The sequence below is a fragment of the Heloderma suspectum genome, chromosome 5, assembly GCF_057233095.1.
Source record: "Heloderma suspectum isolate Gila_16-S chromosome 5, 16-S_ref, whole genome shotgun sequence".
Taxonomy (NCBI): domain Eukaryota; kingdom Metazoa; phylum Chordata; class Lepidosauria; order Squamata; family Helodermatidae; genus Heloderma; species Heloderma suspectum.
Window position 1 is genome coordinate 223088544 of NC_139462.1, and position 25602 is coordinate 223114145.

General features: G+C 44.5%; 2 protein-coding genes across 10 annotated transcripts in view; one reads left to right on the forward strand and one right to left on the reverse strand.

The window, feature by feature from the left end:
- Positions 1 to 3715, forward strand: part of WDR48 (WD repeat domain 48) — a 26366-nt gene extending 22651 nt beyond the window's left edge. For all 6 annotated transcript variants that reach the window (XM_084859396.1, XM_084859401.1, XM_084859400.1 and 3 more), the window contains 4 exons: positions 186 to 273; positions 1037 to 1113; positions 1220 to 1412; positions 2141 to 3715. In XM_084859396.1, coding sequence (XP_084715522.1) covers positions 186 to 273; positions 1037 to 1113; positions 1220 to 1412; positions 2141 to 2236 — 454 coding nt within the window. In that variant the 3' untranslated portion in view covers positions 2237 to 3715. The remainder of the gene's footprint in view (positions 1 to 185; positions 274 to 1036; positions 1114 to 1219; positions 1413 to 2140) is intronic.
- Positions 3055 to 25478, reverse strand: GORASP1 (golgi reassembly stacking protein 1). 4 transcript variants are annotated; one of them, XR_014792465.1, is made up of 11 exons: positions 25340 to 25478; positions 22829 to 22936; positions 21854 to 21934; positions 15923 to 16126; positions 14568 to 14654; positions 13775 to 13905; positions 12172 to 12316; positions 11379 to 11514; positions 10507 to 10662; positions 6913 to 7455; positions 3055 to 6756 (listed from the first exon to the last, which is right to left on the reverse strand). XR_014792465.1 is itself a non-coding variant. In XM_084859404.1 (10 exons), exons 4-10 carry the CDS (start codon positions 16040 to 16042, stop codon positions 7190 to 7192), a joined length of 1041 nt encoding a protein of 346 aa, XP_084715530.1. In that variant the 5' UTR covers positions 16043 to 16126; positions 21854 to 21934; positions 22829 to 22936; positions 25340 to 25478; the 3' UTR covers positions 3055 to 7189. The 4 variants fall into 4 exon arrangements, 2 of the variants coding, with proteins under 2 accessions (XP_084715530.1, XP_084715529.1); XR_014792464.1 differs by lacking the exon at positions 22829 to 22936; XM_084859404.1 differs by having other exon boundaries at positions 3055 to 7455.
- Between the last annotated feature and the right edge of the window lie 124 nt (positions 25479 to 25602).

Below are 25602 nucleotides of genomic sequence, written 5' to 3' on the forward strand. Positions count from 1 at the left end.
AAATTCACCGTAATGTGTCCTAAACACATGAGCCTCTATATCTTGAGTTTAGGAAACTTTAATACCTTGCCACTTTCCGTCGTGTTTCCTTTTGCGTACACTCATTTCTTGTTCTTGTGGACTACTGAACTCTAAAACGTTTTCCTTAATACAATGTGCCACCTTTCAAAACTCTTTCCACTTAGGTTGTTGTGTCGAGATTCCGGTGGTGAAACTGAATCCATGCTCCTTAATGAAACTGTGCCACAATGGGTAATTGACATCACTGTGGATGTAAGTGTCTCTCTGTTGAGAGAGCAAGGTAGTTAGAGTAATTTTATGTTAAAAATATCTGCCGAGGGTCATAATTATATGCCATGTGTATATTAAAGGGATATTTGGAATATGGCTAGCTCAGAGCTCTTTGAAGGTTTAAAAATCTTACACCTACTTAAAGATGTACAGTTTTTTTGTTGTGAATTTATTTCTCATGTTTCTTTATGGAAAAATAAATGTATAAAATGCACCATGGATTCAAATTGTTCAGTTTACACTTAAGGCTGTATGGATGTTACTAAATTTTTACTCATTTGTTTATGGATTACCTGATAGCCTGTTGTTGTAGGAGCAAGTGTAATATACTGGGATCAGGTTCATGCATCTTGTATCTGTTCCACCAAGGACCTTCTTAATAATGGGCCCCATGCTGCCAGACAAGCTGCTTGAAAACCTTGGGAGAATGTTGTAGTCTTGGATTCAGTGCAAGGAGCTATGATCAGAAAAGGAAACTGGAGATGTCCCGATGCATGTACATGGGGTTTATTTGAATCACAGACCAACATTGCCTGACTGCACTTCTCTGCTTCTTGCTTGTGCCTAAGCTGGTGCAACAGAATTTGGTTGCTAGCTAAAAACAAGCTGGAAAAATTATCTAGAAAAACTTTTGCTAACATACACATTAAATGAAAATTAATCTTCCCACTTGGATAAGTAAACGTACTTGTTACAAGATGGGAAACAAAATGTAATGGTTTCTACTTTTTTTTTAATTTTGTAGAAAAATATGCCAAAATTCAATAAGATTCCCTTCTACCTCCAACCTCATTCCTCTTCAGGAGCAAAAACGTTAAAGAAGTAAGTGTAAAATACACAAGGAAAGCTATTTCCTGGGGCATGGAAAGATGAGTCAGACTCTGTTCATTGCCACTGTCTCAACTCTGAGTCCACTCTGTTGCCACAGGGATCGACTGTCTGCCAGTGACATGTTGCAAGTCAGGAAGGTGATGGAGCATGTTTATGAAAAAATAATAAATCTGGACAATGAATCACAGACAACTAGCTCTTCCAATAATGAAAAAGCTGGGGAACAAGAAAAAGAGGAAGACATTGCAGTTCTAGCAGAGGAGAAAATTGAACTCTTGTGCCAGGACCAGGTATATTCACTGCCCACCTTGCAGGTGGTTTTGAGGATCAAATGGAGTTCAGAAACTATGTACCCCACTCTTAGCTCCTTAAAAGAAGGGAAGGATATATTGGGGAACTCTGGGTGCGGCTGGGAAGGGTCACGCTGTCATATGAATTGTACTGTGCTTTTGGAGTAAAAAAGCTGAGGTATTGGAGCACATAAAAAAGACATACTTTGAGAACATGGAAACTGACTCAGCAGAAGCAACTTAGCTGTTTTTCAGTAACCAGTTCTCCCAGTGGTTGAGATATGAGCCCCTTCCTAGAGTTCATGGATGTGGAAACAAGGCTTATGTGGTGACTAGCAGGCTGGGCTAAACTTGTTTCTTGGGTACCAAGGGGTGGAGAAATGCTTCCTCCACAAAGGCCAGTCTAAAATACTTTGGTTATTGCTGAATTTGGCATTTTCTAGTTTACAAGATTAACTTCTCTGGCTATAATTTATTTGGGCTGCAACCTGAGGGTCTGCAAGTACACGTCTTCCTTACATGAGCTCTTGCTTAAGCGGGAGACATGTGGATGTCTCATTTTTGCTTAGCAGACTCGTATGCTTTATGTCCTTCAAGGTTGGGGTCCAATTGTACATTCCCTGGGATTCATAAGGAGTGTGATTTTTTTACCTTGCATACATCTGTCAGGAAATCAAACTTTGAGGGATGTGAATCTCACACAAAAAATCCTTGTTTTTATATGACAGGTTTTGGATCCAAATATGGACCTTCGAACTGTCAAGCACTTCATATGGAAGAGTGGTGGTGACTTGACTCTCCACTACCGCCAGAAGTCTACGTGAGCCAAGTGGTGGACCCAACCGGTTATTAACTTACTTGAGCTTCCTGTACTGGTTCCAGCTGTAGTGCTCTAGAAGCCCACTGAAACCCTAAGGTAGATCTGACACTGCTAATGCCTCAGTGCGGACAGAGTCTACTTGAATTGAAGTGACTAATAAATCTGTAATATAGACAAATCTGTATGACCTAAACTAAAGTCTGTCCTTATCAAGGTACAAGTGAGTGATATGAAAAGCCTTGAGTGATTCCTGTTATGAAGTGTACAGAGACCAGATGATCCAGTGCAGATGTATGTGGGGTTCCTATTTCAGTTTTTATTTCCAAGATTATCATACCTTCATCTGCTCATGCTTGTAAACACTTTCTCGGCCCTGCTGCTAACTCGTTCACAGTGTAAAAACTGCATGTGCTGTACTTTGTTAATACATTCCATGTAGTAAATTTTGGCCACTTCTCAAGACAAATCTACCTAAAGAAGAAAACTCTGTTGTACAGTTGAGTAGAACAGTCTCTGTAACACAAGTTGAAGGGGCTAACTCCCTTTCAGCAGTGATCTTGTAAGAAACCATTTTGGTATGTGGAGTAAAAATTGTGTGATTACAGGGTCAGTACAATGGTGCAGTGCATCATGATGGAATATTTCAACATCTTTAGACTTTAAAAAATGTAAGTTCTATAGTCCATTTTTTTCTTAAGAGGGCACACTGATCACAATTCCAAGTAATTGTGCTTTACATGTGATATCTTGGCAAACTCTAGAAACTTTGCAGTAAATACCAGTTGTGATAGCAAAGAGGACTTGCAGGTTTTCCTCCAATGGTTTTTATATGCATTTTTGGATATTTTTGTTATAAGCCGTATACAGCTTAGATTTTCTTTTTCACTGTTTCTAAAAACATTTTACAGCTTTTTCATATTCTCATTACAGTCTTGTAGAATATAACTTATTGTAGGAAGGAGGGAATGCTTCAGCATATGGGTAAGAAAAGCCGAGTTTGAATTCAGTGTTTAACTGGAACACAAACATCCTTTTTTACACTGTCTTTACACAGGCTAGTGTAAAATGGTTCTTACTTGAAACGGAAGCACAAGTGCCTTTCTAAGAGGCAATAAGGTTGATTTCTTCCCATCACCCACCCATCCAAAGAGATGACAATCCTTAGCTTCCTTAGTAGCTGCTGGATGTAAGTTTTGGCTGACACAACATTTTGGATATGCTTAACTGAAGAGAGAACCCTGATTCCAACACTGTCTTCGCAGCATGGGAGCGGCTTCAGTAACCTGTGTAGTCAAGCACTGTGTGGGCAGGTGCGATGATACAGGAACCTGACCTACGGGCTCGCAGTGCTAGTGCCGGCAGTAGTCCAGAAATGAGAGTTGTGTTAATCATGACAAGGAGGAAACTATCCAAAGCTGCTGTAGGAAACTAGCTTTGTCCTAAAAAAAAAAAAAAAAATAGCCTGATGCCTTTTGAGGTTTTTCAGCCCCTCCCCTTTTTCTTTTTTACCCAAAGGAGTTTTCCTTTTTCAAGGAAGAGTGGTTTGTTTTTTCATGGACTGCTAAGAGACACAAAATAAGCAGCACAACAGCATCTTTGGGATATTTTTCTCTTTGTTTTTGTCTTAGTGTGCAAAGCATAGTGCTCACGTTATATGCACTACCCAGATTGTCAGAGTGACTGCCATGCTGTAAGAGTAAAATTTGGATTGGCACTAAATCGTTCAAGCTACCTGTGCTCTAGATGACACAAGTCAGTACTTAAACGAGTTCTGGTTCAGAATGAAGACTGCATGCACCTTTCCCATCCTGAATATCATCCATTCTGTAAATCCCATTTGTGTATACAGAAGTCTCGTTTCTCATATCTGTGCTACATTGCCCACTTTACTGAAGTTGCTGAATTCATTGGTTAAACTGAACTGTAAATTGTCCTTATTGTATTTCTTAATAGACCCTAATTCTGAATTTTGTGCGCTCCTTCATGTCTCCATTGAAAGTAATTTTAACTCTGCCCTGTGCCCTTCCAGTTTTTTTAATCAGCCAAGATTCTAAACTTTATTTTCTACAATCCAAGTAATGTAGTTTCAGGAAAGACTGACAGAGGGCCTGCAATGCCAAAAGGACAAATACATATTTCACAATTGTATAGAAATAAAAAACTTTAGCTAACATTTCTAAGCAGCTTTGGTCATTTTTTTTAAAGATGTGGTATTAAATGTTGATAAAAATATGTACTTCAGATGTCATATACCCGCAGTTACTGCAGCATCTTAAGAGTAGCATAAATGGTTTGGACGGAAAACTCATACATGCTTCAGAGTGCCCAAGATCTTGATTGAAAATGTGAAGTTCTGACAAGTTCCTATTGCAAAAACAGTACTGTGAACCTGTGCACACACTATCCCATCTGGTAGACTGCTCTCTGTGGTCAGGTATATACATACATCCCTATTTAAGGTATCTTTTCCCCACATTTCCACTTAAGAAAACTTCCAAGGCGGCTCTGCTGCCTCCTTCAACTGTAAATTGGTGGTAAAGCACATACTTTCCATGCAGAAGGTCCTAGGTTCAAGATGCCTAGGCTCTGGCATCTTGAGGTAAGGCTGGGAAGGATCCTGATCTGAAACGCTAGAGCAGGGGTGGGCAACTTTGGGCCCTTCAGATGTTTTGGCCTATAGCTCCTATCAGCCCTAACCAACATAGCCATTGCTTGAGGGATGGTGGGAGTTGTAGCCCTCCAGACATTTTGGTCTACAAGTTATCTACCCCTGTGCTGGAGAACTGCTGTCAATCAGTAATACTGTGCTAGATCAAGGGTGCGCCACATGTGGTCCCAGCCACCCCCTGAAATTTAGGGGGGATCCAGGTTTTTTTTAAATAAAATGCTGTTTGCAAGGTCTGAACTGGAGGTGTCAGGGGTGGGGCCATTGTGCAGGGCCCCGCTGCTCTACTTCCTTAAAGCCTTCACGCATTCTGGTGAATGCCAGAACGGGGCTAAGGTCTAATAATTCTCTGGTTGAGGGTGGTTGAGCCATGGACTGTTAAAGGGGTCTGCTACTGTTTTTGTCTAAATGGGAGGGGGAGGAACTTGGTTTGCTTGAGCCCTTTAAAATCTTAGCATATTCCAAAGGTGAGCATTAAAGTGGGGGTAGGGATACATTTCATGGAGTTAAACTCCTCCCCATTCTATATTCCTCCCCTCTCCCTGATCTATACAGCAAAAAAGTGCTCAGGATGGATCTATGGCACAGCCAAACTCTTCTAGCAAATTGTGGTTCCACAATGAGGTCAGTAAGTGAAACCAGTCTTGTGCTAAACATAGGCCTGAAGAGAACCCACACAGCTATGGAAAGTCTGTTCAGAAATAAGAACAGGGCCTTTGCAAACCTCTCAAAAAGAGTTTATTTCCAGTCCAAGAAATAGAACCAGAGAATCAAAGTGATTCATAAAAACCATTTCAGAAGATGAGCACAACTAGTGTAAATCAGAATCGCCATTATTCATATTGAAAGACATGTTGACTTTTAGTACTGCTTGGGGGAAGGGACAACCCCCATAAGAGAAAACTGCCTCCCATCAGAGCTACAGTCCCACTACATTCTTGTAGCTTATTTGCTTGTCAACATACACCTGAAATCAGCACCCACACTGAAATCAAAAGAAGTTAAAATTCCATTAACTTATTTCACCATACATATGCTTAGGATCTCTGCCTTAAATAATTTACAAAGGCTTGTGAGAACATTGAGCAATATCTAATCCCCATCTAACAGGCAACCAAATACAAAACGAAGTTGCTAGAGTATTTTCACCTTTAAACCACTCACAGAAGAAAGTTGTCCCATTGGCTGCAAGTGAGATTTCCACAGCAACAAGCAAATGATTGAATAGGAGAGTAAACAGCTGTTTGGATTCAAAACTACAACATAGTCTACTGTAGGCAGAATAGTTACGTAGGATTACGTCTCTATTTAGCATGTGTGCGATAAGTTGGTCTGCAAACACCTCCCTTATGCCCATCCAGGCCTCCCTCTCACCTGGACACAAGTTACTTAGGTGCAAATTCAAGTAACCTGCACTGAGTGGGGAGGGAAAGCTGCATGGGGGCAGATGTATACAGGATCTCATAGTCCCCATAATGGCCTGGTGCATACACATCGCCTTTGCACATGCTGTGGCCTGGATCATGTCCTTAGAATTGGGGGTGGGGGGATTACATGCTATTTTCATAAGCCAGATTTCATCGTGGTGTCAAAGATGTTGGATCAAGTTATAAAAATTATTCTTGTGAAATAATTAAAATAATTAAGAAATGAAAAATGAAATCATTTTAGTGTAACTATCCTTCAGGATGCTTTAGGAAGTGGAACTGGTTTTAAGGAGGAGGAGGAGAATGAACAATGGTCACACTTAAAATTGCAACTCGGAAAGGTAGCTAAAATGTTCCATTGAAATCAACGTTTCATGGGCTTATTAGTTAAATGTTTGTAGCAGATAAACTTAATTATTTGTTTATAGCAGCCTTCCCCAACCTGATACACTCCAGATGTTTTGGATGCCAACAGCTATCAGCCCAAGCCAGCATAGCTAATGGTCAAGAATGTTGGGACTTGTAGTCCCAAACATCTGGAGGGCACCAGGTTAGGGAAGGCTGGTTTATGGCACAAAGACAGGAAACCTTCCTACAAGTTAGCATTTCATTAAAAAAAATACTTCACAAGTTAAATTGTCAGTGTTATCACTGGGCAGCAGTTACACAGATGTTCAAATCTCTGAGGCAACAACTGATTGTGACTCGTGGGGTGGTGCTGGTGGAAGCAGCTTGACTTCTTACACTACTGCTGTGATGAAGCAACAGGATCAATGTTTCTGGGCATCACAGAGCCAGATCCTCTGGTATGAATATCCTTCAAGCATGTGGCAGGCACCAGAACCATGGGTAGGAGGTGTCATTTTTAGGGCTTGTTCATTACTGTTCCTTCTGTCAATTCCTGGGTTGCCTTCTCGTCACTGTCAGGTTGTAATGCTTTGGGGCTCTCAGTCTCATCTGAAGGCAGAACAGTTTCTTGAGCACCAGCTTTAGCCATTGCATTTAGAGAGATATCGATAGGAAGAGATGGTAAAGAAGAAACTGAAGGCATCTCTTTATCTAATTCTGGCTGAGGATCCAAGCCCTCTGGATATGACATTGAATCTTCTGAGACCGGAATAGTGGCATGATCTGGGGAAAATAGTGAATATTTATTTAGTATGATTACAGCCAGGAGCAATGCTTGCAATTCTCAAAGGTTAATCCCCTATTGATGACTGAGGAAAAACAAATGGACTCCTCTGAAACCAGTAACTTAGCTCCTGTCAAATCTCAGATATTAACCTCGCTAAATTATGAGCGATATAGTAATGACCACCAACTTGGGATGGCTTTAAAGGGTGATTAGACAAATTCATGGAGGATAAGGCTACTAGTCATGATGGCCTCCAGCATCAGAACATTATGGGGAACATTAGCAGGAGGGTGCTGTTGCATGCACATCCTACTTATGCGCTTTTGGTGGGCCACCGTGCAACAAGATGCTAGGCTAAATAGGTGTTTGGTCTGACCCAGCACGGCTCTTATGTTCTCTCACATGCCTGCCCAATTCTTCAGAATTCAACTAGCTTCTCTAGCAGAGTACTGCACTGGCTAAATGAGTAACACTTCTCCCTGAACCAGTTTTGTTGAGCTGGTGTGCAATCACACTCCAACAGCAGCTATGGGATGGGCACAGTGGCTTTGGCTGCCCGGTCATTTTTTTTATCAGCTGTTCACCTTATAGTGTTCACCTCATTACTGGATGAGGATTATTCAAGCGGACAACAGACATTACAAGTGTCCATAAAGTTATAGCATGATAGAATAATAAAATGCTAGTTAAAAGCCCATCCAAAGACAGAAGGAGAAAGATGCACAACCTCCTGTCATCAGCTTCCTCAAAGAGCCAACCTGGCTACTTTTGCCCTCGCAGGCTCCTTTAGCAACTGATAGTTCGCATCCCTCCCACAAAATCCCCCATGAAGTGGCTTATGGGATGTGTTCTGCAGGTGTCCACAGACACAATTTGGCAAGCTGGATAGGGCAAAAACAATACTCCACACTTCTATCTTTCTTCTTAAAGTCACTGTATTTCAGCAAGCTGTGATGGGTGTGTGTTAGATATTTCCAGAGGGGTAGCCATGTTAGCCTGTTCAGCAAAAACAATTAAGAGTCTTGTGGCACTTTAAAGACTAACACATTTAATCTGGTATAGGCTTTTGTAGAGTAGTGTCCATTTCATCAGACGCATGATGTGTTATCCTCACTTGCCAGCTATATATAGACACACACACACACATGTGGAGAGAAAAAATGCAACAAGTACAGTCTGACAATTCAATTAAAGCTTAAATGTCTGTTTACAATGACCCTTCAGAAGAGCAATAATGATAACATTAGATTGGCTGTGTTAATACCTGTAGTGGAGAAACTTATCCCATAATGCATTTGTTAAATCTCTGAGGTGCCACAAGACACCTTAATTGTTTTAAAATATTTTTATATAATGGCTTTTGGTGATGACATGCTAAGTCTGACCTTAACCATCAATATGGTTGTGATGGTGTGCTTTGTATGTACAGTCAGGGCCAGCAATATTGGAACAAGGATAACTGTTTTGGCAGTTGGCCTCTGTACACCACCACATTGAAGTTGAAAGGAAACACACCCAGATGGGAGCGAAGTCAGGACTTTCAGCTGTAATTCAAGGGGTTTGACAAAAGTGGGGCACTAACCATTCAGGAAGGACAGCCAGTGGTACACACACACCCATCGTTGGTGGCTCTTAAGTAATGGAACGAATGGCTGACAAGCAGCTGCATGGCCAGGTGTGGCCTGTTTCCTGGGTACCCCATGACCAATCAAGCAGATAAAAGGCCTGGAGGTGGTTCTGAGTGTTACATTTGCATTTGGTAGCTGTTCACTGGAACCCCCAACATGAGGTCCAAAGAGGTGTCCATGCAAGTGAAGGAGGCCATCATTAAGCTGAGGAAACAAACCCATCAGAGAGATAGCAAAAACATTGGGAGTGGCCAACACAACAGTTTGGAACATCCTGAAAAAGAAGGAATTAACTGGCAAGCTCAGCAACAGCAAAAGGCCTGGAAGACCACAGAAGACAATTAAAGTGGATGACCGCAGAATTCTGCTCAGGGTGAAGAGGAACCCTTTCACAACAGGTCTAGCCAGGTCAAGAACGCTCTTGCAGAGGTAGGCATGTCATTGTCAACATCTACAGTCAAGAGATGGCTTTATGAATGTAAATACAGAGGCTTCACAACAAGGTGCAAACCACTGGTAGAGCTCAAGAACAGACAGGCCAGATTAGCCTTTGCCAGCAAACACCTAAAAAAGCCTGCCCAGTTCTGGAATAAGATTCTTTGGACTGATGAAACCAAGATTAACTTGTACCAGAATGATGGGAAGAGAAAGTATGGAGAAGGAAAGGAACAGCTTATGATCCAAAGCATACCATATCATCTGTCAAACATGGTGGAGGCAGTGTTATGGCATGGGCATATATGGCTGCCAATGGAACCGGGTCACTGGTGTTTATTGATGACCTGACTGCTGACAAACACAGCAGGATGAATTCTGAAGTATGTAGGGCTATACTTTCTGCTCAGATTCAGCTGAATGCTGCCAAACCGATAGCATGCCACTTCATATTGCAGATGGATAATGACCCAAAACATACAGCAAAAGCTACCCCAGAGTTTCTCAAGGCAAAGAAGTGGGATGTTCTTCAATGGCCAAGTCAGTCACCTGATCTCCACCCAACAGAGCATGCTTTTCACTTACTGAAGACAAGACTGAAGGCAGAAAGACCCACAAACAAGCAGCAGCTGAAGGCAGCTGCAGTAAAGGCCTGGCAAAGCATTTCGAGGGAGGAAACTCAGCATCTGATCATGTCCATGGGTTCCAGACTTCAGGTAGTCATTGACTGCAAAGGATTTTCATCCAAGTATTAAAGGCGATCCTTTAATGGGGTGGTGTACAGAGGCCAACTGCCAAAACAGTTATCCTTGTTCCAATATTTCTGGCCCTGACTGTATAATTTGTAAGACACTTTGAGCCTCCACATCAGAGGGAAAAGCAGAATTTTAAAAATGCAAGATGGAATTACCAAGTTTTACTAAAATCCATGTCATTCAAACATACACATCAAAAATAAAATGAATGGTCTTAGCATTTGCTTACCAAAATATGAATGAGTTCCACTATTAGTTAGTAAGCTATCAGTTGCTGCCAGGGTGTCCATTAAGTTGAAAGAAGCAGAGGAAGAAGAAGGCACACTGACTGTTTTCACCAAGTCAATTAATTCAGGAAAAGAAGCTCCAGACATATCTATAAAACCTGAAAGGGAGGAATAATAAAATGAAAGGTGGATCCATGAATTTAGAAGAGAACTGCAACCTGTTGATTTAAAGCTGAAACTTCTTTCCTGTTGCCAAATACCACCAAAAAAAGCGAGTTATAACTACGGAGTGCCACCAAAGTCTCCTGGCTACTCCTCCATTAGAAAAAAAAGAGGGAAACAGCACCACAGTGAAGGCACAAAAAGAGAGACAAGCTCTGGTGCTTATCAAAAAGATTCTTTAATAAACTCTTCTTAAATAAGCTTATTTTAAAAGAGTTTAAAGAATCTCTTTGATAAGCAGCAGAGCTTGTCTCTCTTCTTGTACCTACTCCTCCGTTGACCATGCACAGCCTGATCCAAAGATGCTGAGGTGCTACTGGAGCCTTATGGAAGTGCTGCATTAACTCATTTCCACTTCTACAAGTGCCTCTGGGGAGGTGGCTCCTAAATCCTCCCTGCTCCCTGTTTGTGACACCCGAGACTCCTTGGGCACGGCTCTGAAGGATCCTGTTGGACAAGACAGCATTCAAGGTAATATATTCCCTTCAGGGTTTTGCACTGTTCCCTGCTCTCCCCCGTGAGCAGAATACATTATATAGAAATATGCCAAGTCAACACAGGCCACATGTTGTGCAGAACTTTACATAAACAGCCCCACATATTAAAAAACAGCCATTTCCTATGTTCTAAAAGGCAACAAGTGACAGGTTACCTGGATCCATGACTCTCTGGACAGGAGGAGGAGGGTGAAGAGAATTTTCTACTGAATACATATTCACACTTTGATCCTTGCTGTAATCTAAGCTCGCAGTTTCTTCACTTTGGGAGTTTGGTGCTAACAGTGGAGCCTGAAATAAAAATGCCAGTTAAAAAAATCAAGCAACCACATGCTTCAGAACAAGAAACATATATCACTAAGCAATACTACTACATGGTGGGCAGGTATCATTCCCCCAGTACCTGATTCCCCGCAATGAAGTGTGGTCAGAGGCTTCTATAGGCTCATGCTGACCATGCTTTTCCAAGGGGGGAAAGCTCCTTTCCCCACTGAGCAACCGAGGCAATCTGTACACTTGGGTCAGGGAGAGTTTTGTTTGGGCTGCATTTTTAAGTGAACAGACTAAATTTGCTCTTCCAAGACCAATATCTGGGCCAAAACACAGTGTGCACCTCTCTGAATAGCGTAAATTAGGAAAAGTTGCATACAAAAATAAATGTGCATTTTTTTTAATTGCAGATTGATGCAGAAATTGAATGGGACAGACTTTTAACTGAACACATGCAGAACTGACACAGTTCAGAAATAGACTTGATTTGTCTATCCCTACCCTTGACAAACACAGAAGTCACTCACATCTGCCTAGGGGTGCTCGAAAAGTGTGACTGCTACACAGAAGGCCCCCCCAGAACAGCCTTCCCCAACCTGTTGCCCTTCAGAGGTGTCAGACTACAGCTCCTAGCCAGCATGGCCAACGCTGAATCAGCTTTCACAGTGAAGCGCTTACCTCTGTATAGCCATTAGCTGGTGGCTCGGGAGGGGTGTCCCCCGAGGGCAAAGGAGGAGCGGGACTGGTTTCAGGTGTTTTCTTTGGTACAGCCACCTGTGTTGGAATTCTGTGCAAATAGCCATATCCAATGCCACAGCCTAAACTGTACAAGAAGGCAAATCCAAGAACTTGATAATAAGAAATAGATATGCACCTTGTTTTATTTTTTTAAAATCACAACATGAGGTAGGATGGAACAAAGAGAAGCCCCATGCCTCAAATCGTATGAAGACACCTACCCGCTGGCCATCACAGAGCACTAAATAAATATGGATTAATAAGGCGGGGGCCCTGCATACTGAAGACCGAATGGGAAGATCCAGGAAAATCTTGGGGGGGGCGAAGCAAGATCCTCCCTCCCCCCAACCCGAAACTGCACTTCCAGGTGAAACATGCACCCATCCTCACGATCCTCCTTGCTCAGACCAGAGACTTGCTGGGGGCAGACTTCAGAGAGGAAGGAGAGGCTCGGACTTCAGACCCCCATGAATTTCACATGTTCTCCACTCTTGCTCTTATTTGTTTTTGAGAATAGATCAGTCTCCACATGGCTCTATGTTCAAGGTCAATTATTGTGAATGAGTTACCTCTTGTCACACTGCAGCCACATTTTTTCACCCCCTAATGCTGAATTTTCCATACAGGAGGACTGCAAAGAACTGTAGCAGCCAGGACCAGGGATAGGGCACAGCTGCTGTGAGCAGCAGAGAAAAAAGTGTGGGGAAACAAGTGTGGGGAGGGACTGAAGCTCAGTGGTAGAGCATCTGCTTTGCATGCGGAAGATTCAATCCCCGGCATCTCCAGGTAGGGCTAGGAAAGATTCCTGCCTGAAAGCCTGGAGAGCCGCTGCCAGTCAGTGTCGACAATACTGGGCTAGATGGAACAAGCGTCTGAGTCAGTATAAGGCAGCTTCCTATGTAGATGTGGCCTCTCATTAGACCTTCTTCCGGGAACCACCACCCCATCTCTAGTCAAATCACCCCTCCTCCTGCAAAGCTTTTTGTGCACCAGTATAAGTTACCAGGCCAGCCTTCCCCCAGCTAGTGCCCCCCAGACCTTTTGGACCACAACTCCCAGCATTCCTGACCATTGCCCATGCTGGCAGCGGCTGATGGGAGCTGGAGTCCTGAGGGCATCAGGTTGGGGAAGGTTGTTCTCAGCTGTCTGCTAACCCTGCTCTGCTCCATCACTGACACATCCACCAAGCCCCCTCTTCGACCCTCATCTTTGTCTTTTCTGCTGTATTTAGAACGTAAGGCATGTAAACTCTCCAAGTTGGAACTGTGTCGCTTTTGCATGCCCCCTAGCACAGTGCTGGCTCCAAGGAAGGTGTTAACATGGTTGGAATATGAAACCTCTTCCGATCCCATGGGGCGAGACCACTTCTCAGCAATCTCATGGGAAAATCCACTGCGATCCACAGGCTAACCAGAGAATCAGAACCCTCTCCAAAACTGAGCATCCCATTATAATTAGACACTGTGTTACGTTCCCCAAAAAAGGGTACGATCCAAAATGTGGCAAGCTGAAAATAAGCCTGACCTCACCCACAGGCACATACCTTCCTTCTCCACCCCAGGCTCCATTGGGGGTAACAAAAACCTCGCGACAGGAATCTGTTTCTGTGTTGTAGACCATCAGTTTTAAAGGCTTCCCCTCGTGGGATTCAATCAATGCAAAGAAATCTTCTGACTGAGCAAGAGAGACTTTTGTCACTGACACAATAGCTGCCCCCCCAGTCTGCCCCATTGCACAGCTGCCAAAGGCCCTGTTCCTGGGGGACAGAGGCTGCCTAGGCTGGCCATCCCCAAATGGGTGCCCTCCAGACTGATGGACTACAACTCCCATCATCCTCAACCACCAGGGCCAATGGTTGGGGAAGGCTGGCCTAGGCAGAGAATTAGCAGCATGTTCCCTGGTTCCCCCCCCCTTCCACAGATACACAAGGTACCCTACAGGAAGCTGCCAAAACACAACGAAGCATCATAGTTGGATAGGGGCCACTGCTTTGATCTGCCAAGCCTCCCTGCAGTATGGATGGGGCAGAAAAGGGACAAGCCATGGGGCAGTAAGGAATAGGAGGGGTTGACCTTTTAAGCTCAGGGGTGCAGAACCTCTCCAGATGGCCCACCCCTTTCCCTTGCCCCACCCTTTCCCTTGCCCCCACCCCCTTCCCTGCAACCAGCATTGCTTGGTGATTTTCTGGCTTTTGTGCAGCGTTCCTCCCATTCTAAAAGGTTGAAATGCCTCTCCTAAGGCTAAGTTGCTGGCAGTAAGAGCTTTGAGCTAATTCTGCCTAGTTCCACCTGCCACCCCCTCTCAAGGCTAGCTATGACCGACACAGTCCACATTACCTCTTGCAGTATCTGATCCGATCCAATAATATAGTCTGTGTGTGGGTTCAGGCCAGCTAATGCTGCAGGGGACGCTGGCTCCACATCCTAGGGCGAGAGAATATGCTCAGTCATGTTAACCTGCACCTAGTCAACAAATCAAGCTGCACAAAAGTCTCAGTCCAGTGGCTTGCAAACTCTGTTCCCAGGATCCTGGACAAGCTCATCCCCAATCAGAGATTTCTTAACGTCGGACCAATTCCCTGAGAGACAGCTCGTCCACCGTTACCAATCCAACCCAGAAATGTCGCTGCACTTGAGAGTTGGGTGCATGCTAGGGTGGCACTCATTTTGCATGGGGCACTGGTGAGTAGGGAAGGGAGAACAACCGATGTCCCAAGCTAAGACACTGACATCCTCTATTTTCCACCTTGAGGCTTGTCTCACCTCATTCTTGCTCCTGAATGCAAGCATCTTTTTTTTTCCAAATCGGAAAAGTGCCCATTTTCAAATATGAAAAATACACACTCCTCCAAGCGCACACCCCAACTGCGCACTTTTCTCCCATAGGCTAAAGTGTGAAAGTACAGATTGGGGGGGGGAATGCACATTTTCAGACGTGCACTTTCAAACATGAATGCAGGCTCAGAAAATTTCGAAAATTTCCTGAGAATTACGCTCCTGCTCATGTTCGGGGTTGCAAACGGGAAAAGTTTGCATGATTGGCAAAGAAGAATGAAATTCTCATACATCCCTACCAATGAGGCCACATGCTGATACCCCACATGAACAAGAAGTGCATGCCTGAATGCTTTGCATGGTGCTGAGCTCGGTGGCAGACATGTCAATGTGGAAAAGGGCCCCCCAAGATGAGGAAATTTGAAAAATGTTGTCTTAATTCAAGAAAATATCGCCAATACAAAAAACACACACAGTGCAAACTAGAGGAGACTGTCTCAAGAAACCACCGTCGGTCAGCAATACCTTTATTAGGACCAGCCAAGTTCTGCAAAAAGGTGCAAGCCTTCGAGTTCTCTAGAACACTTCATCAGGCTAGATGGTTCAAAAAGCAAAAAATAGGTGAAAAACCAGAAAAGTAAAAAATGTTAAAAAAAAAGTGACCAAATGTTATGGGCACGAGATCTGCAGTTTATATAGACCCAGTCAGATGAAGAATTCTGGAGAACTCAAAAACTTGCACATTTTTGCAGCATTCTCATTGGTCCTAATAAAGTTATTTCAAATTGTGGATTTGTTTTTCTCGTGGACCAGCACAGCTATCTTCGTTGTGTTTTTGCTATGTCTCAAGAACGAATCTTTCAGCAAGTAGACAAGTGGCCAAACCTAAATTCAGAGCCAAGTCTCTTCCTGCTTACCAGCACATGCCACACGTGTTCGTTGGCTCCTTGGAAGCTGCAGAACCGCACGCTGGCCCCCAGAAGGCCCTGCCCTCCCCACATGTTGCTGGGGATCACCTCCACCTCCCGCACTTTCATCGTTTTTATGTTGTAGACCTCCAGCTTCACGGGCTTTTCCACATTGGCTTTCAGCAGATCTTTCAGGGTGTCACCTTCTTTATTCTAAAAACAAACAAACAAAAAGAAGAGGAAATGTCATGACTTTGCTTCTGGAGACAGCATCCAACAGACCGCCTGGCCTGAAATGCACACGATCATTTTAAAACATCAGTCTAGAACCAGGATGGGCAACTTGCAGCCCTCCAGAAGTTTGGGCCTATAACTCCCATCTTCCCTCACCACTGGCTGTGCTGGTGGGAGTTGGAGGACAAAACACTGGCCAAACCTAATCTGCTCTTCCACTGGCCCCACCGGTTTCCTCCAACCACCAATAATTTAGTGTTCTCCCAGGTTTTGGGCCGTTTTTTCCTCTTCCTCCAAAGGTAAAATGCCTCTCCTAAGGCATAGGTACTCACAGTAACAGCTTTTAGTTAAAATATGCCAGTATTTTAAAAGATGCTAGTTTTGGCCTTGCCCCATTAGCACCGCATCCTTTTGCCTTCAGCCCTGCTCACCACTGGAATGCAGCCCCCAAATGGGACAAATACAGCTACTAGCCAGGATAGCTAAAAAGAACCTCCATGTTCAAAGGCAGGATACTCCTAAATACCAGATGTTTGGGGGATCCACAAGAGGCAGGCCACTGTCTCCTTGCCCTGTTTGTGGGCCTCCTGGAGGCATCTTCCTTGTTAATGTTGGAAACGGGATGCTGGCTCTTTTTATTTCCTTAATTCTGTAAGTCGCTAGTAATCGTTTAAACTCTTGAAGCTACGTCGTTGTATAGATCTGTCAGTGCTATTCCACCCATCCACTCCTGTATCTGGAATGCCATTCTACCTACTTGTAGTGTTCACCTTTGTTTTTCAGAATTTTTAAATTTAAAAGTTTTGGGTTTTGTTTTTTTGTTAGAAACACTGTTAATAAAGGCACTTTCCACCATCTCTCAGTAATTCAGAAACTCCACACTGAAACGTTTCTGTCTTTGCTCTCAGTATTAAGCAGAATTGAGTGTTTAAGAAATCACAGCAGTCTGATCTGGAGCAATTTGCAGGGTTCACACGCTTAGGCCTAGCTATTCCTCTTCACTTTTTTCTTCTTCCTGTTTGGATTCTTATTGGTCACAGCTCAGTGCCAGAGCACATACTCTGCATGCAAAAGTTCCCAGGTTCAATCCCCAGCATCTCCATTTGATGATGATGATGATATTTGCATGCTGCTCTGTAACATAAAGTTCTCTGGGTGGCTTAAAATATTTCAGATAGCAGAAATGGGAAAGATGCCTTGCCTAAGACCATGGAGAGTCACAGCTGACAATCACGCTGTGCTATATGGACCAGGGCTGCTTCAAATTTCTGTACGAAAAAGGTGGCATGGAAGGAGGATAACAGGGAAGTCAATACAACACACAAGAATGACAAGGCAAAGGTGTTATGGTTTAATAAGGTGAGTAGAGCTCTTAACACTAAAAACACTGAAACATAACTGAAGAGTCTTAAGAACAGCACTACAGAATCTGATCACACCACAGTGGATCATACTCCAAGTAAAATTCTAGAACAGTCAACTCTCATTTGGGGATGCAGGGGCGGGGGTCCATCCTGTGCAACTGTAGAGGTATGCTAGAAAACCTTATGGTGAGGTGCACTCAAAATACAGAAGCTACAAAATAGAATTAGGGCGCAATCCTATGCATTTTTAGACAGAAAAAAGTATTTTTTCTAACTAATGCATAGGATTGCACCCTTAGGCTGCATTTACTTGGGAGCAAGTCCAATTGAACACAACAGGATTTACTTCAGAGTAGACATGCATAGGACTGCCATTATTATTTTGAGCTATTATTAATATTATTAACATTTCTATACTGCCCATAGCCAAAGCTCTCTGGGAAGTTTACAAAGATGAAAAATCATTAAAATACATTATACAAAGTGTAAAACTATTTACATAAAACACAGAGACAGCACACACAGAGACAACATATATCTAAAACAATGCTAAACTATAAACCATAAGACAAATCCAGGACCTGATTAAAATTCATCATATGCTGCCAAATGCCTGAGTGAAGAGAAAGGTCTTAACCAGGCACCAAAACATGCTGGTGCCAGGCAGGCCTTGTCGGGGAGATGGGGGGGGGGCACCACCAAGATGGCCCTCTCCCTTGTTCTCTTGGAGGAGGCACCCGGAGGAGGGCCTTAGATGCTGAAAGTAGCATATGGGTAGGTTCATGTCATGAAAGGCGCTCCATCAGGTATTGAGGTCCCGAGCCATGTAAGGCTTTATAGGTTAAAACCAGCACCTTGAATTGGGCTCGGAAACATACAGGCAGCCAGCGCAAGCAGGCCAGACTCGACCTTATATGTTCGGACCTTCTTATCCCCATTATCGATCTGGTCCCCACGTTTTGCACAAGCTGCAGTTTCTGCAGCTGGTCACAGGGAGGAAGGGAGGAGGAGGCAGAAGCAGCAGCAGTGGAAGTTCTGCATTGGCTGGTTGTTACTTCGCATGCTCACTGTTTCATCAACAGCACATATACGGAGCTTGAGAAAACCTGGCTGAAGCGCACAGCAACCCATGATGGCAGCTTCACGCATCCAGGTCCTCATGCATTTATCCATTCAAAAAGAAATAGGCTACAATGATTTAAGAAAAGCCGCCTGTGGACAGGTAACATGACAGAAGCTGCCACTGGACTGCATTTGCATCTGTTTGATACAGAGAAGGAGAAAAGAAAGGTGTCTCTTGTGCCCAAGTTTCTTAGGGAGGGGCTGTAGCTCAGCCACAGAGCACCTGCTTTGCATACAGAAGGTCCCAGATTCAATCCCCAGGTAGGGCTAGGAAAGAATCCTGCCTGGAGTACTGCTGTCAATCAACGTAGACAATACTGAGCTAAAGAACCAATGGTCTGATGCCACGTCCTACATTCCTATGCTAATTTTAATTTTTTTTAAAAAAAAGTTCTGCAATGTTCGCTTTTAGGTCATTTCAATAGTAAGGTTGCCATCGTAAGCATCCTTACCTGAAAGTAAGTCCCACTGAAATAAGCAGGAGTTACTTCTAAGTAAGCCGGATAAGGTCATAAAAGCAACACCCCAAAAGCAGTTTGCCACGTCTCGATGAAGTGAAGCGTGAACTGCATTTGCTGGCCCTATTGTATGTCAGCCAAGCAGCTTCCAACGTGTTAATTATTGGCAGGGCCATATTTGAACAAGCCTTGCAAACGAGTTTTGTGACTCAGCAACTGGTCGACACCCTCCCCTCCCCACCTTCCCTCCAGAACGCACCGCAAGTACCTGTCATGATGAGCTAGAGACGGTTGCCACAAAAACAGCTCCATACGTTTCAAGCAAGGGTGCCCCAGGGAAAAGAGTACAGAAGACTCCCCAATCTGTTGCCCTCCAGCTGTGTGGGATGGCAACTCCCATCATTCCCAGCCATGCTGGCTGGGAATGATGGGAGTTGCCATCCCACACAGCTGGAGGGCATCAGATTGGGGAAGGGTGGAGTAAAGCCACAGAAGGAGGGCCTCATCTGATGTCAGGAGAAAATGATAGTGCCATTTGGGGGGGTTGGAACAATCGTGTCCGTGATGAGTCTTCAGAGACAGAGAGAAGTAAAGCAAGGATACAGCTCTGCTTCCCAAATAGATTTTGTTTTTTACTCCAACCCCCCCCCCCCTACTTGTTACTAGCCTCAAATCACAGAAGCAACTCCCAAATCCCTCAAAGGCTCAGAGGGGCAAGGCACTTAAAAGCAGCAAATCTGAACCTTGTGCTCACACAGGGCACTCATGATCAGCCAGGTCAGGTCTCACAAGGCTTTGGCGCTTCCATAGCCATCAAAAGGGAAAAGCTGCTTATGAGTTCACACCCTGCCATTCTGGGTCACGGTACTGACCAAACAACCCCTGCACAGAATCAAACTCCCTTATGCCTAAACATCCTAGCAGTTGAACATGTAACAGTGTATAGCCCTGGTTATAAGAGTATTTATTTACTTATACACACCTGATGAAGCATCTCTTCTGGTATGAACCTACCGATACAGTACAATCTTCATCAGAGGCCCTCATCCAAGTGCCTCCTCCAAGGGGGAGGTTTGAAGGATAACAAGGGAGAGGGCCTTCTCAGGGGTGGCCCCCTGATTTTGCAAAGCTCTCCTCAGTGTGGTCTGCCTGGCCCCAACATTGTCATCTTTTTGGCACCGGTTTAAGACTTTCCTCTACTCCCAAGCATTTGACAGCATATGATCAGGGTTTTAACAAATCCTGGGATTTTTATTGTTAATAGAAAACAGTTTTGTACAATACTTTGTATGCACCTGATTTTATATTACGTTATTACATTGTATTTTTAGGGGTTTAATCTTTGTAAACTGCCCAGAGAGCTGTGGCTATTGGAAATGTAATAAATGAAATGAATTTATTTATTTGCAAACTATGTACATTTTAATCCCACTTTTCAGACAATTATCATCCCCAAAGCAGCTCACTCAATAAAAAAGAGAGGCAGGCCCGGCCATTGGGCTTATAAACTATCATGACAGGATACAGAAGGGCAAAAGGCAAAGGAGGGAGATCAGTTTTGCAAGTCCAGAACAAGGTGGTGATCTATAAGCTGGCAGTGAAATGCACTTCGAGCCAGGCTGCTCTTCCCCTGCTGGTTTTCTTGCTTGAATTAAGCTCTTGTTCCTTAGGCCAATGGATGAGGCCAGGGCATTCTTTCCCCTTACTGCTGCAGTCCCAGGGCAACTGTCAGCTGGGGTCAAGTGTTCTCCCTAGCAGGAAGGGGGAAGTGAGCTCCCTGCTACTGCTCCTCCTCTGGCTGATGGATGGGCCGGGTTGGTCTCCCCCTTGGCTTGTTGTTATTCCTTGGAAGCAGGGGGTGCAGCCTCCCAGTGGCCTTTGGTCCCCTGGTTGATGGCAGAAGCCAGAGTGTGCTCCCCTTCTGCTCTCCAGGCCCAGGGCAACAGAAGACGAGTCATGCTACATCAGACCAAAGGCCCTTCTCCTTCAGCATTCTGTTTCCACAATGGCCAACCAGCTTGAAAAGCCCACAAGCAGGATATGAATGCAACAGCAGCCTCCTGCTTGTGTCCCCCAGCAACTGGCACAGAGGCCTAGTACCTCTGATACTGGAGATAGTATACAGCCATCATGACTAGCCACTGTTTGGTGAATCCCCATCCCCTAAAGTGGTCCGCTAGCGAATGCTCTTGGCCGCAAATGCCACTTTTGCCACATTTCTTTTGTTTCCATGTTGACACCTGGTTCGGGGACCTCTACTTGCTCTCTCCTAGTTCCCATTCATTCATTCTTACACTTATATTTCATCATTCTTACATTTATATCTCATCTTTTTTCCTCTTGAAAGGAACCCAAGGCAGTTTACGTGGTCCTCCTCCTCTCCATTTTTTAATCCTCACAACAATCCTGTGTGGTAGGTTGACAGGCCCAAAGTCACCCACTGAGCTTTATGGCCAAGTGGGGACTAGAACCTAGATCTCCTCAGTCTCAGTCCAACACTCTTACCACTATACTATTCTTCCACCATGTAGTTCAAGGCAGTGTACATGGCATTTCTAGGGGCGGGGTATATGTCTTCCATCCATGCACTTACCACGTGCAGATGTGCTTCGCTTCAGCAATAATGGCTGCACTGTGTATGTACAGACTATGCTCTGGGACATACTACAAGTTTCTAGTACAGCACCACCATCGCCACCACAAATACTTGCAAGATCAGTCATTTATTTACTTTTAGTTGAAGATTTATTTTAGCTACTTACCAATCTGGTATGTCCTATCGTGAGGATGAAATCAAAAAACGGCTCCAATCCGGCCTGCTGAGCAGGGGAGTTTTCCTGAACCTGTAAAATTGCAAAGTTTACAAATTGGATAAAAAGGACTATCAGTGTAGGTGAGCATGTTCTAAATTATGTTGGCAGCTTAATGGGGGCGGGGGGAGTGTCCAGCCCAAGCATGTTTATGAACGAACAATCATCATCATTGGCATCTGGGAGAGGTGCTTCTGGCCTGCAGTTTGCCTAGAGCAAAAATACCAAAGCCATCCATCCTAACAAACAAGATAGATGTATTCCTCAGAAACTTTTCCCGCCATACCCAAACAGAAGCCACAAAGCAGCTTAGTGGTAAATAAGGCTATGAGGAGAGGCCCACTATCATATTGTTTTGTGGCAAAACCCCTGGGGACCACACGATCTCTGCATTCATTCATTCATTCATTTATTTACGTACGTAGGCAGTAATGCACACACCAAATCTTGGGTTAAAAGTTCTCCACAAAATGGCCTGCAGTTTCATTTTGTTTTTTGGTAGGACACATTTAAAGCAATAATTAAAGCACAAAATCAAATTGTGTGCCCCAGTCAGTATAAGAGTTCGGAGCTATAACTTCAGACTTTTCACCCAATTTGTGCCTCAGAGGATTTGAACCCACTGGAGGAGACACAGAAGTGTAATGAAAGAGATGCAGAAGACATGGTGAAAAACATGTGTAATGAGGAATAAACCTTGTTTTTCAGATTTCCTTTCTGGAAGGAAAGAGCTCTTACAGCCCTGAGGCCTGGGCCAGATCTACACGGCAACCGATGTGAAGCACTTTCATGTTTAATGTGGATTTTCATGAAATCACTTTTGGGCCATCCCACAAAGCATTTTTTGCACAGGAAGCAAAACTGCAGACTAAACTCTACCTTAACACCCACTTTTCACAGATCAAACTGCACTTGAATCCACCTTACTTTGCAGTTGGATGGGCGGAGTCCTGCTAGTAGAAGTGAATGTCATCAGCCCCATAGATGCTGCTCAGCCAATGAGAGAGGCTTGCTCCTGCCCCTCTCCATGCTCCACTGTTCAGGGATGTGTAATGGAAGAGATGAGTAATGTCGGATAGTTTACCCTACACCTCTTCCCCTCGCATCCACCGGCTGTGAACCAGCAATATTGAAGCCCAGGGACAGACTGACGGGCGGGCAGACAGGAGGCACCTAGGTCCTAGAGAAAGGGCTGGAATTGCCTCCCTCTGCTCTGGAGTCAACAGCAGCGGCCATTGCTGCTGCTGCCTCCACTTCCCCAACTGGAACTAAGCCTCCTCCTCCTCACAAACCCACAGGAAAATCACACACACTGGGGACTATTTTGAAGGGGAGAATGAATCAGAGGCTATTTGTAAATGGAAAAAGCAAACTGCTGCATTACTCTGAAGGGAGGACCCAGCAGACTCAGGGAGCAGACCAAAAGTCCATCTAGCCCTGTATCTTGCTTCCCACAGTGGCCAGTCAGATGCCTCTAGGAAGCCATCCAGCCGGGCATGAAAGCAAAAGCTTTCTCCCTGTTGTTCTTCAAATCTCTGCCTCTGAATATGGGGGTTCCACATTGTCACTACAGGCACCATCCTATGTGTACTTAGACCTAAAAAAGGTCTAAACATGTATAGGGTTGTACCCTTATAGATTAATCGTTGTATGTGTATGTATGTATGTGGGATTCTAAGGCCCATTTAAAGCCATCTAAACCAGCATCAATTGTATTATTTATTTGCATTCTTTGTAGGTTGCGTATAACAAAATGTTCTGAATGTGGCTCACAGAATTAATTTTTAAAAATGTAATGATACAATAAGATAAAACACAACCTTAAAAATGGCACTGAATAAGATCAGATTTTTTGCTTGAATTCCATACATGAATTTTATATTTTGTGACAGGAGGACTGTCCTTCGTCTCATGAACCTACTGCCAGTCAATTTCATTGTGTAAATCCAAATCATGGTATTATGAGAACTGGGGAGGAAAACGGCTCTCTGTTAAATTTCTCTGCACAATGCATAATTCATCTTCATCATAATGCCATCTTCATGTTCTTCTTGCAAGCTTCTTAGGAGCCATCTGTTAAGTTGTGGTTCGAAACAGGAGTGCTGGACTAGATGAAGCTTGGGTCTGATTCAGCAAAGCAATTTTTCCCTTTTAATGAAAAATCAGTCCTCTAAAAATCAGATATAGTGACTTGAGCATTCAAATACATGTTTTTCTCAGCTCTGTATGAAGCTGACACCTAAATATTTGATGCTGCTGCTTCAAATCTTGACACTGGATCCTAGGAATTTGAAATATGCCCCCCACGCCCCTCCGCTGTGGGAATCCAAATATGACATGGAGCAGGGAGAAATGCTTCTCATGGGTTGTTTACAAAAGATCAGCCTTAAAATGCTGAAACAGCTATCACCATCTGGTTATGCACTATGTGCCAAATCAAATCCATTTTTGGATAGTGTTTGGAGAAGCTTCGTTTTGGAAAAGGGGAGGTCTTAGCGTGAATCAATCTTTTATTCTCTTGTGTAGAAAGTAACTCTGCTGTTAAATGTCTGCTGTTGCTTAGGAGGGATCACATTGCATTTCTCCCCCTGCCACCTTTCTGTCAGTACTCCTACCCTGCAGATGATATTCTAGAATACTGTTATGAACATACTGTCCCTGCAGTGTGTTCCTGTGGGTGAGAAGAGTTCACAGTCGTGGCTCAGAACAGTTTACGCTGCGCCTTTTATTCTTCTGTTGTGGGTGCAGAATTATGAACCATGGCAGCAGAAATAGCTTTATGCTGCTTTTGAAAAGGAGCTGTGTAGAATGAGGTCTTCCTTATGTCTGTGTATGCTGCTGCTTCTTTATTTAAAATATTTTTATCCCACCTTTCTGGGCAGGGATGGGGAATTTGTGGCTCTCCAGATGCTGCTGGACTACATCTCCCATCACCCCTGATCATTGGCCACCCTGGCTGGGGCTGATGGGAGTTGGGGTCTGGCACAGGATTGCACCCTTACTTGATTTCAACGGGTCTATTCTAAACACCACTAAGTCTGGATCCAAAGCACTGAAATCAACGGTTACTCATGACTCAGTCCTATTGATTCCAGTGGGTCTACTCCAGAAGTAGGCAACCCAGCAGCCTCCGAATGTTTTGCACCACAAGTCCCACAATGCCTCGCACTGGCCATGCTGGCTGGGGCTGATGGGAGTTGTAGTCCAAAACATCTGGAGGGCTATGCCAGCTTGCCTCCCCCGCCCTACAGCTGAGGTAAATCTAGATCCAGCCCGTTGTGGTGGCGGTGGCTACAATGGCCAGTCCCGCAGCCTGGGCAGGCGGTACTTTCCAAGGAAGGGATCGAAGTTTGCCTCCTCTCACGCCTTGGGCAACCTCGACCAAGCAGCCCCCGCTGCTGCCGCCTCTGTCATCCCGTCAAGGGAACCCGTCCTTACCCCGTGCACATGATAGCCCTCGGAGCCCCCGTCGGGAACCTCGGAGCTCGAGCCCAGCCCCATGGCCACGGAGCGGCTGGCTCAGGAGCTCGGAAGCGCCGGCGCCGCCGCCGCCGCCATCACAATCCTCCTTCCCATCGCCGCCCCCTGCCAAGTTCCAACGCTGCAGGGCCGACAGCGCAGGCGCGAGCGGGGCAAGAGCCCGGCGGAGGGGACAGAACGTGGGAGGAGCGGGACGACGCTGACCATAGAGTCGATGACAC

Bases quoted from the DNA above. Each gene is read 5' to 3' on its own strand.
- GORASP1 (XM_084859403.1), bottom strand. From the start codon at position 25,402: ATGGGGCTGGGCTCGAGCTCCGAGGTTCCCGACGGGGGCTCCGAGGGC. The intron at 13,906-14,567 runs GTAATGTGGACT...TCTCTTGCTCAG, and splicing joins CGGATCAGATACTGCAAGAG to TCAGAAGATTTCTTTGCATT. The intron at 7,456-10,506 runs GTAAGCAAATGC...TATTTTCCCCAG, and splicing joins TGGAACTCATTCATATTTTG to ATCATGCCACTATTCCGGTC.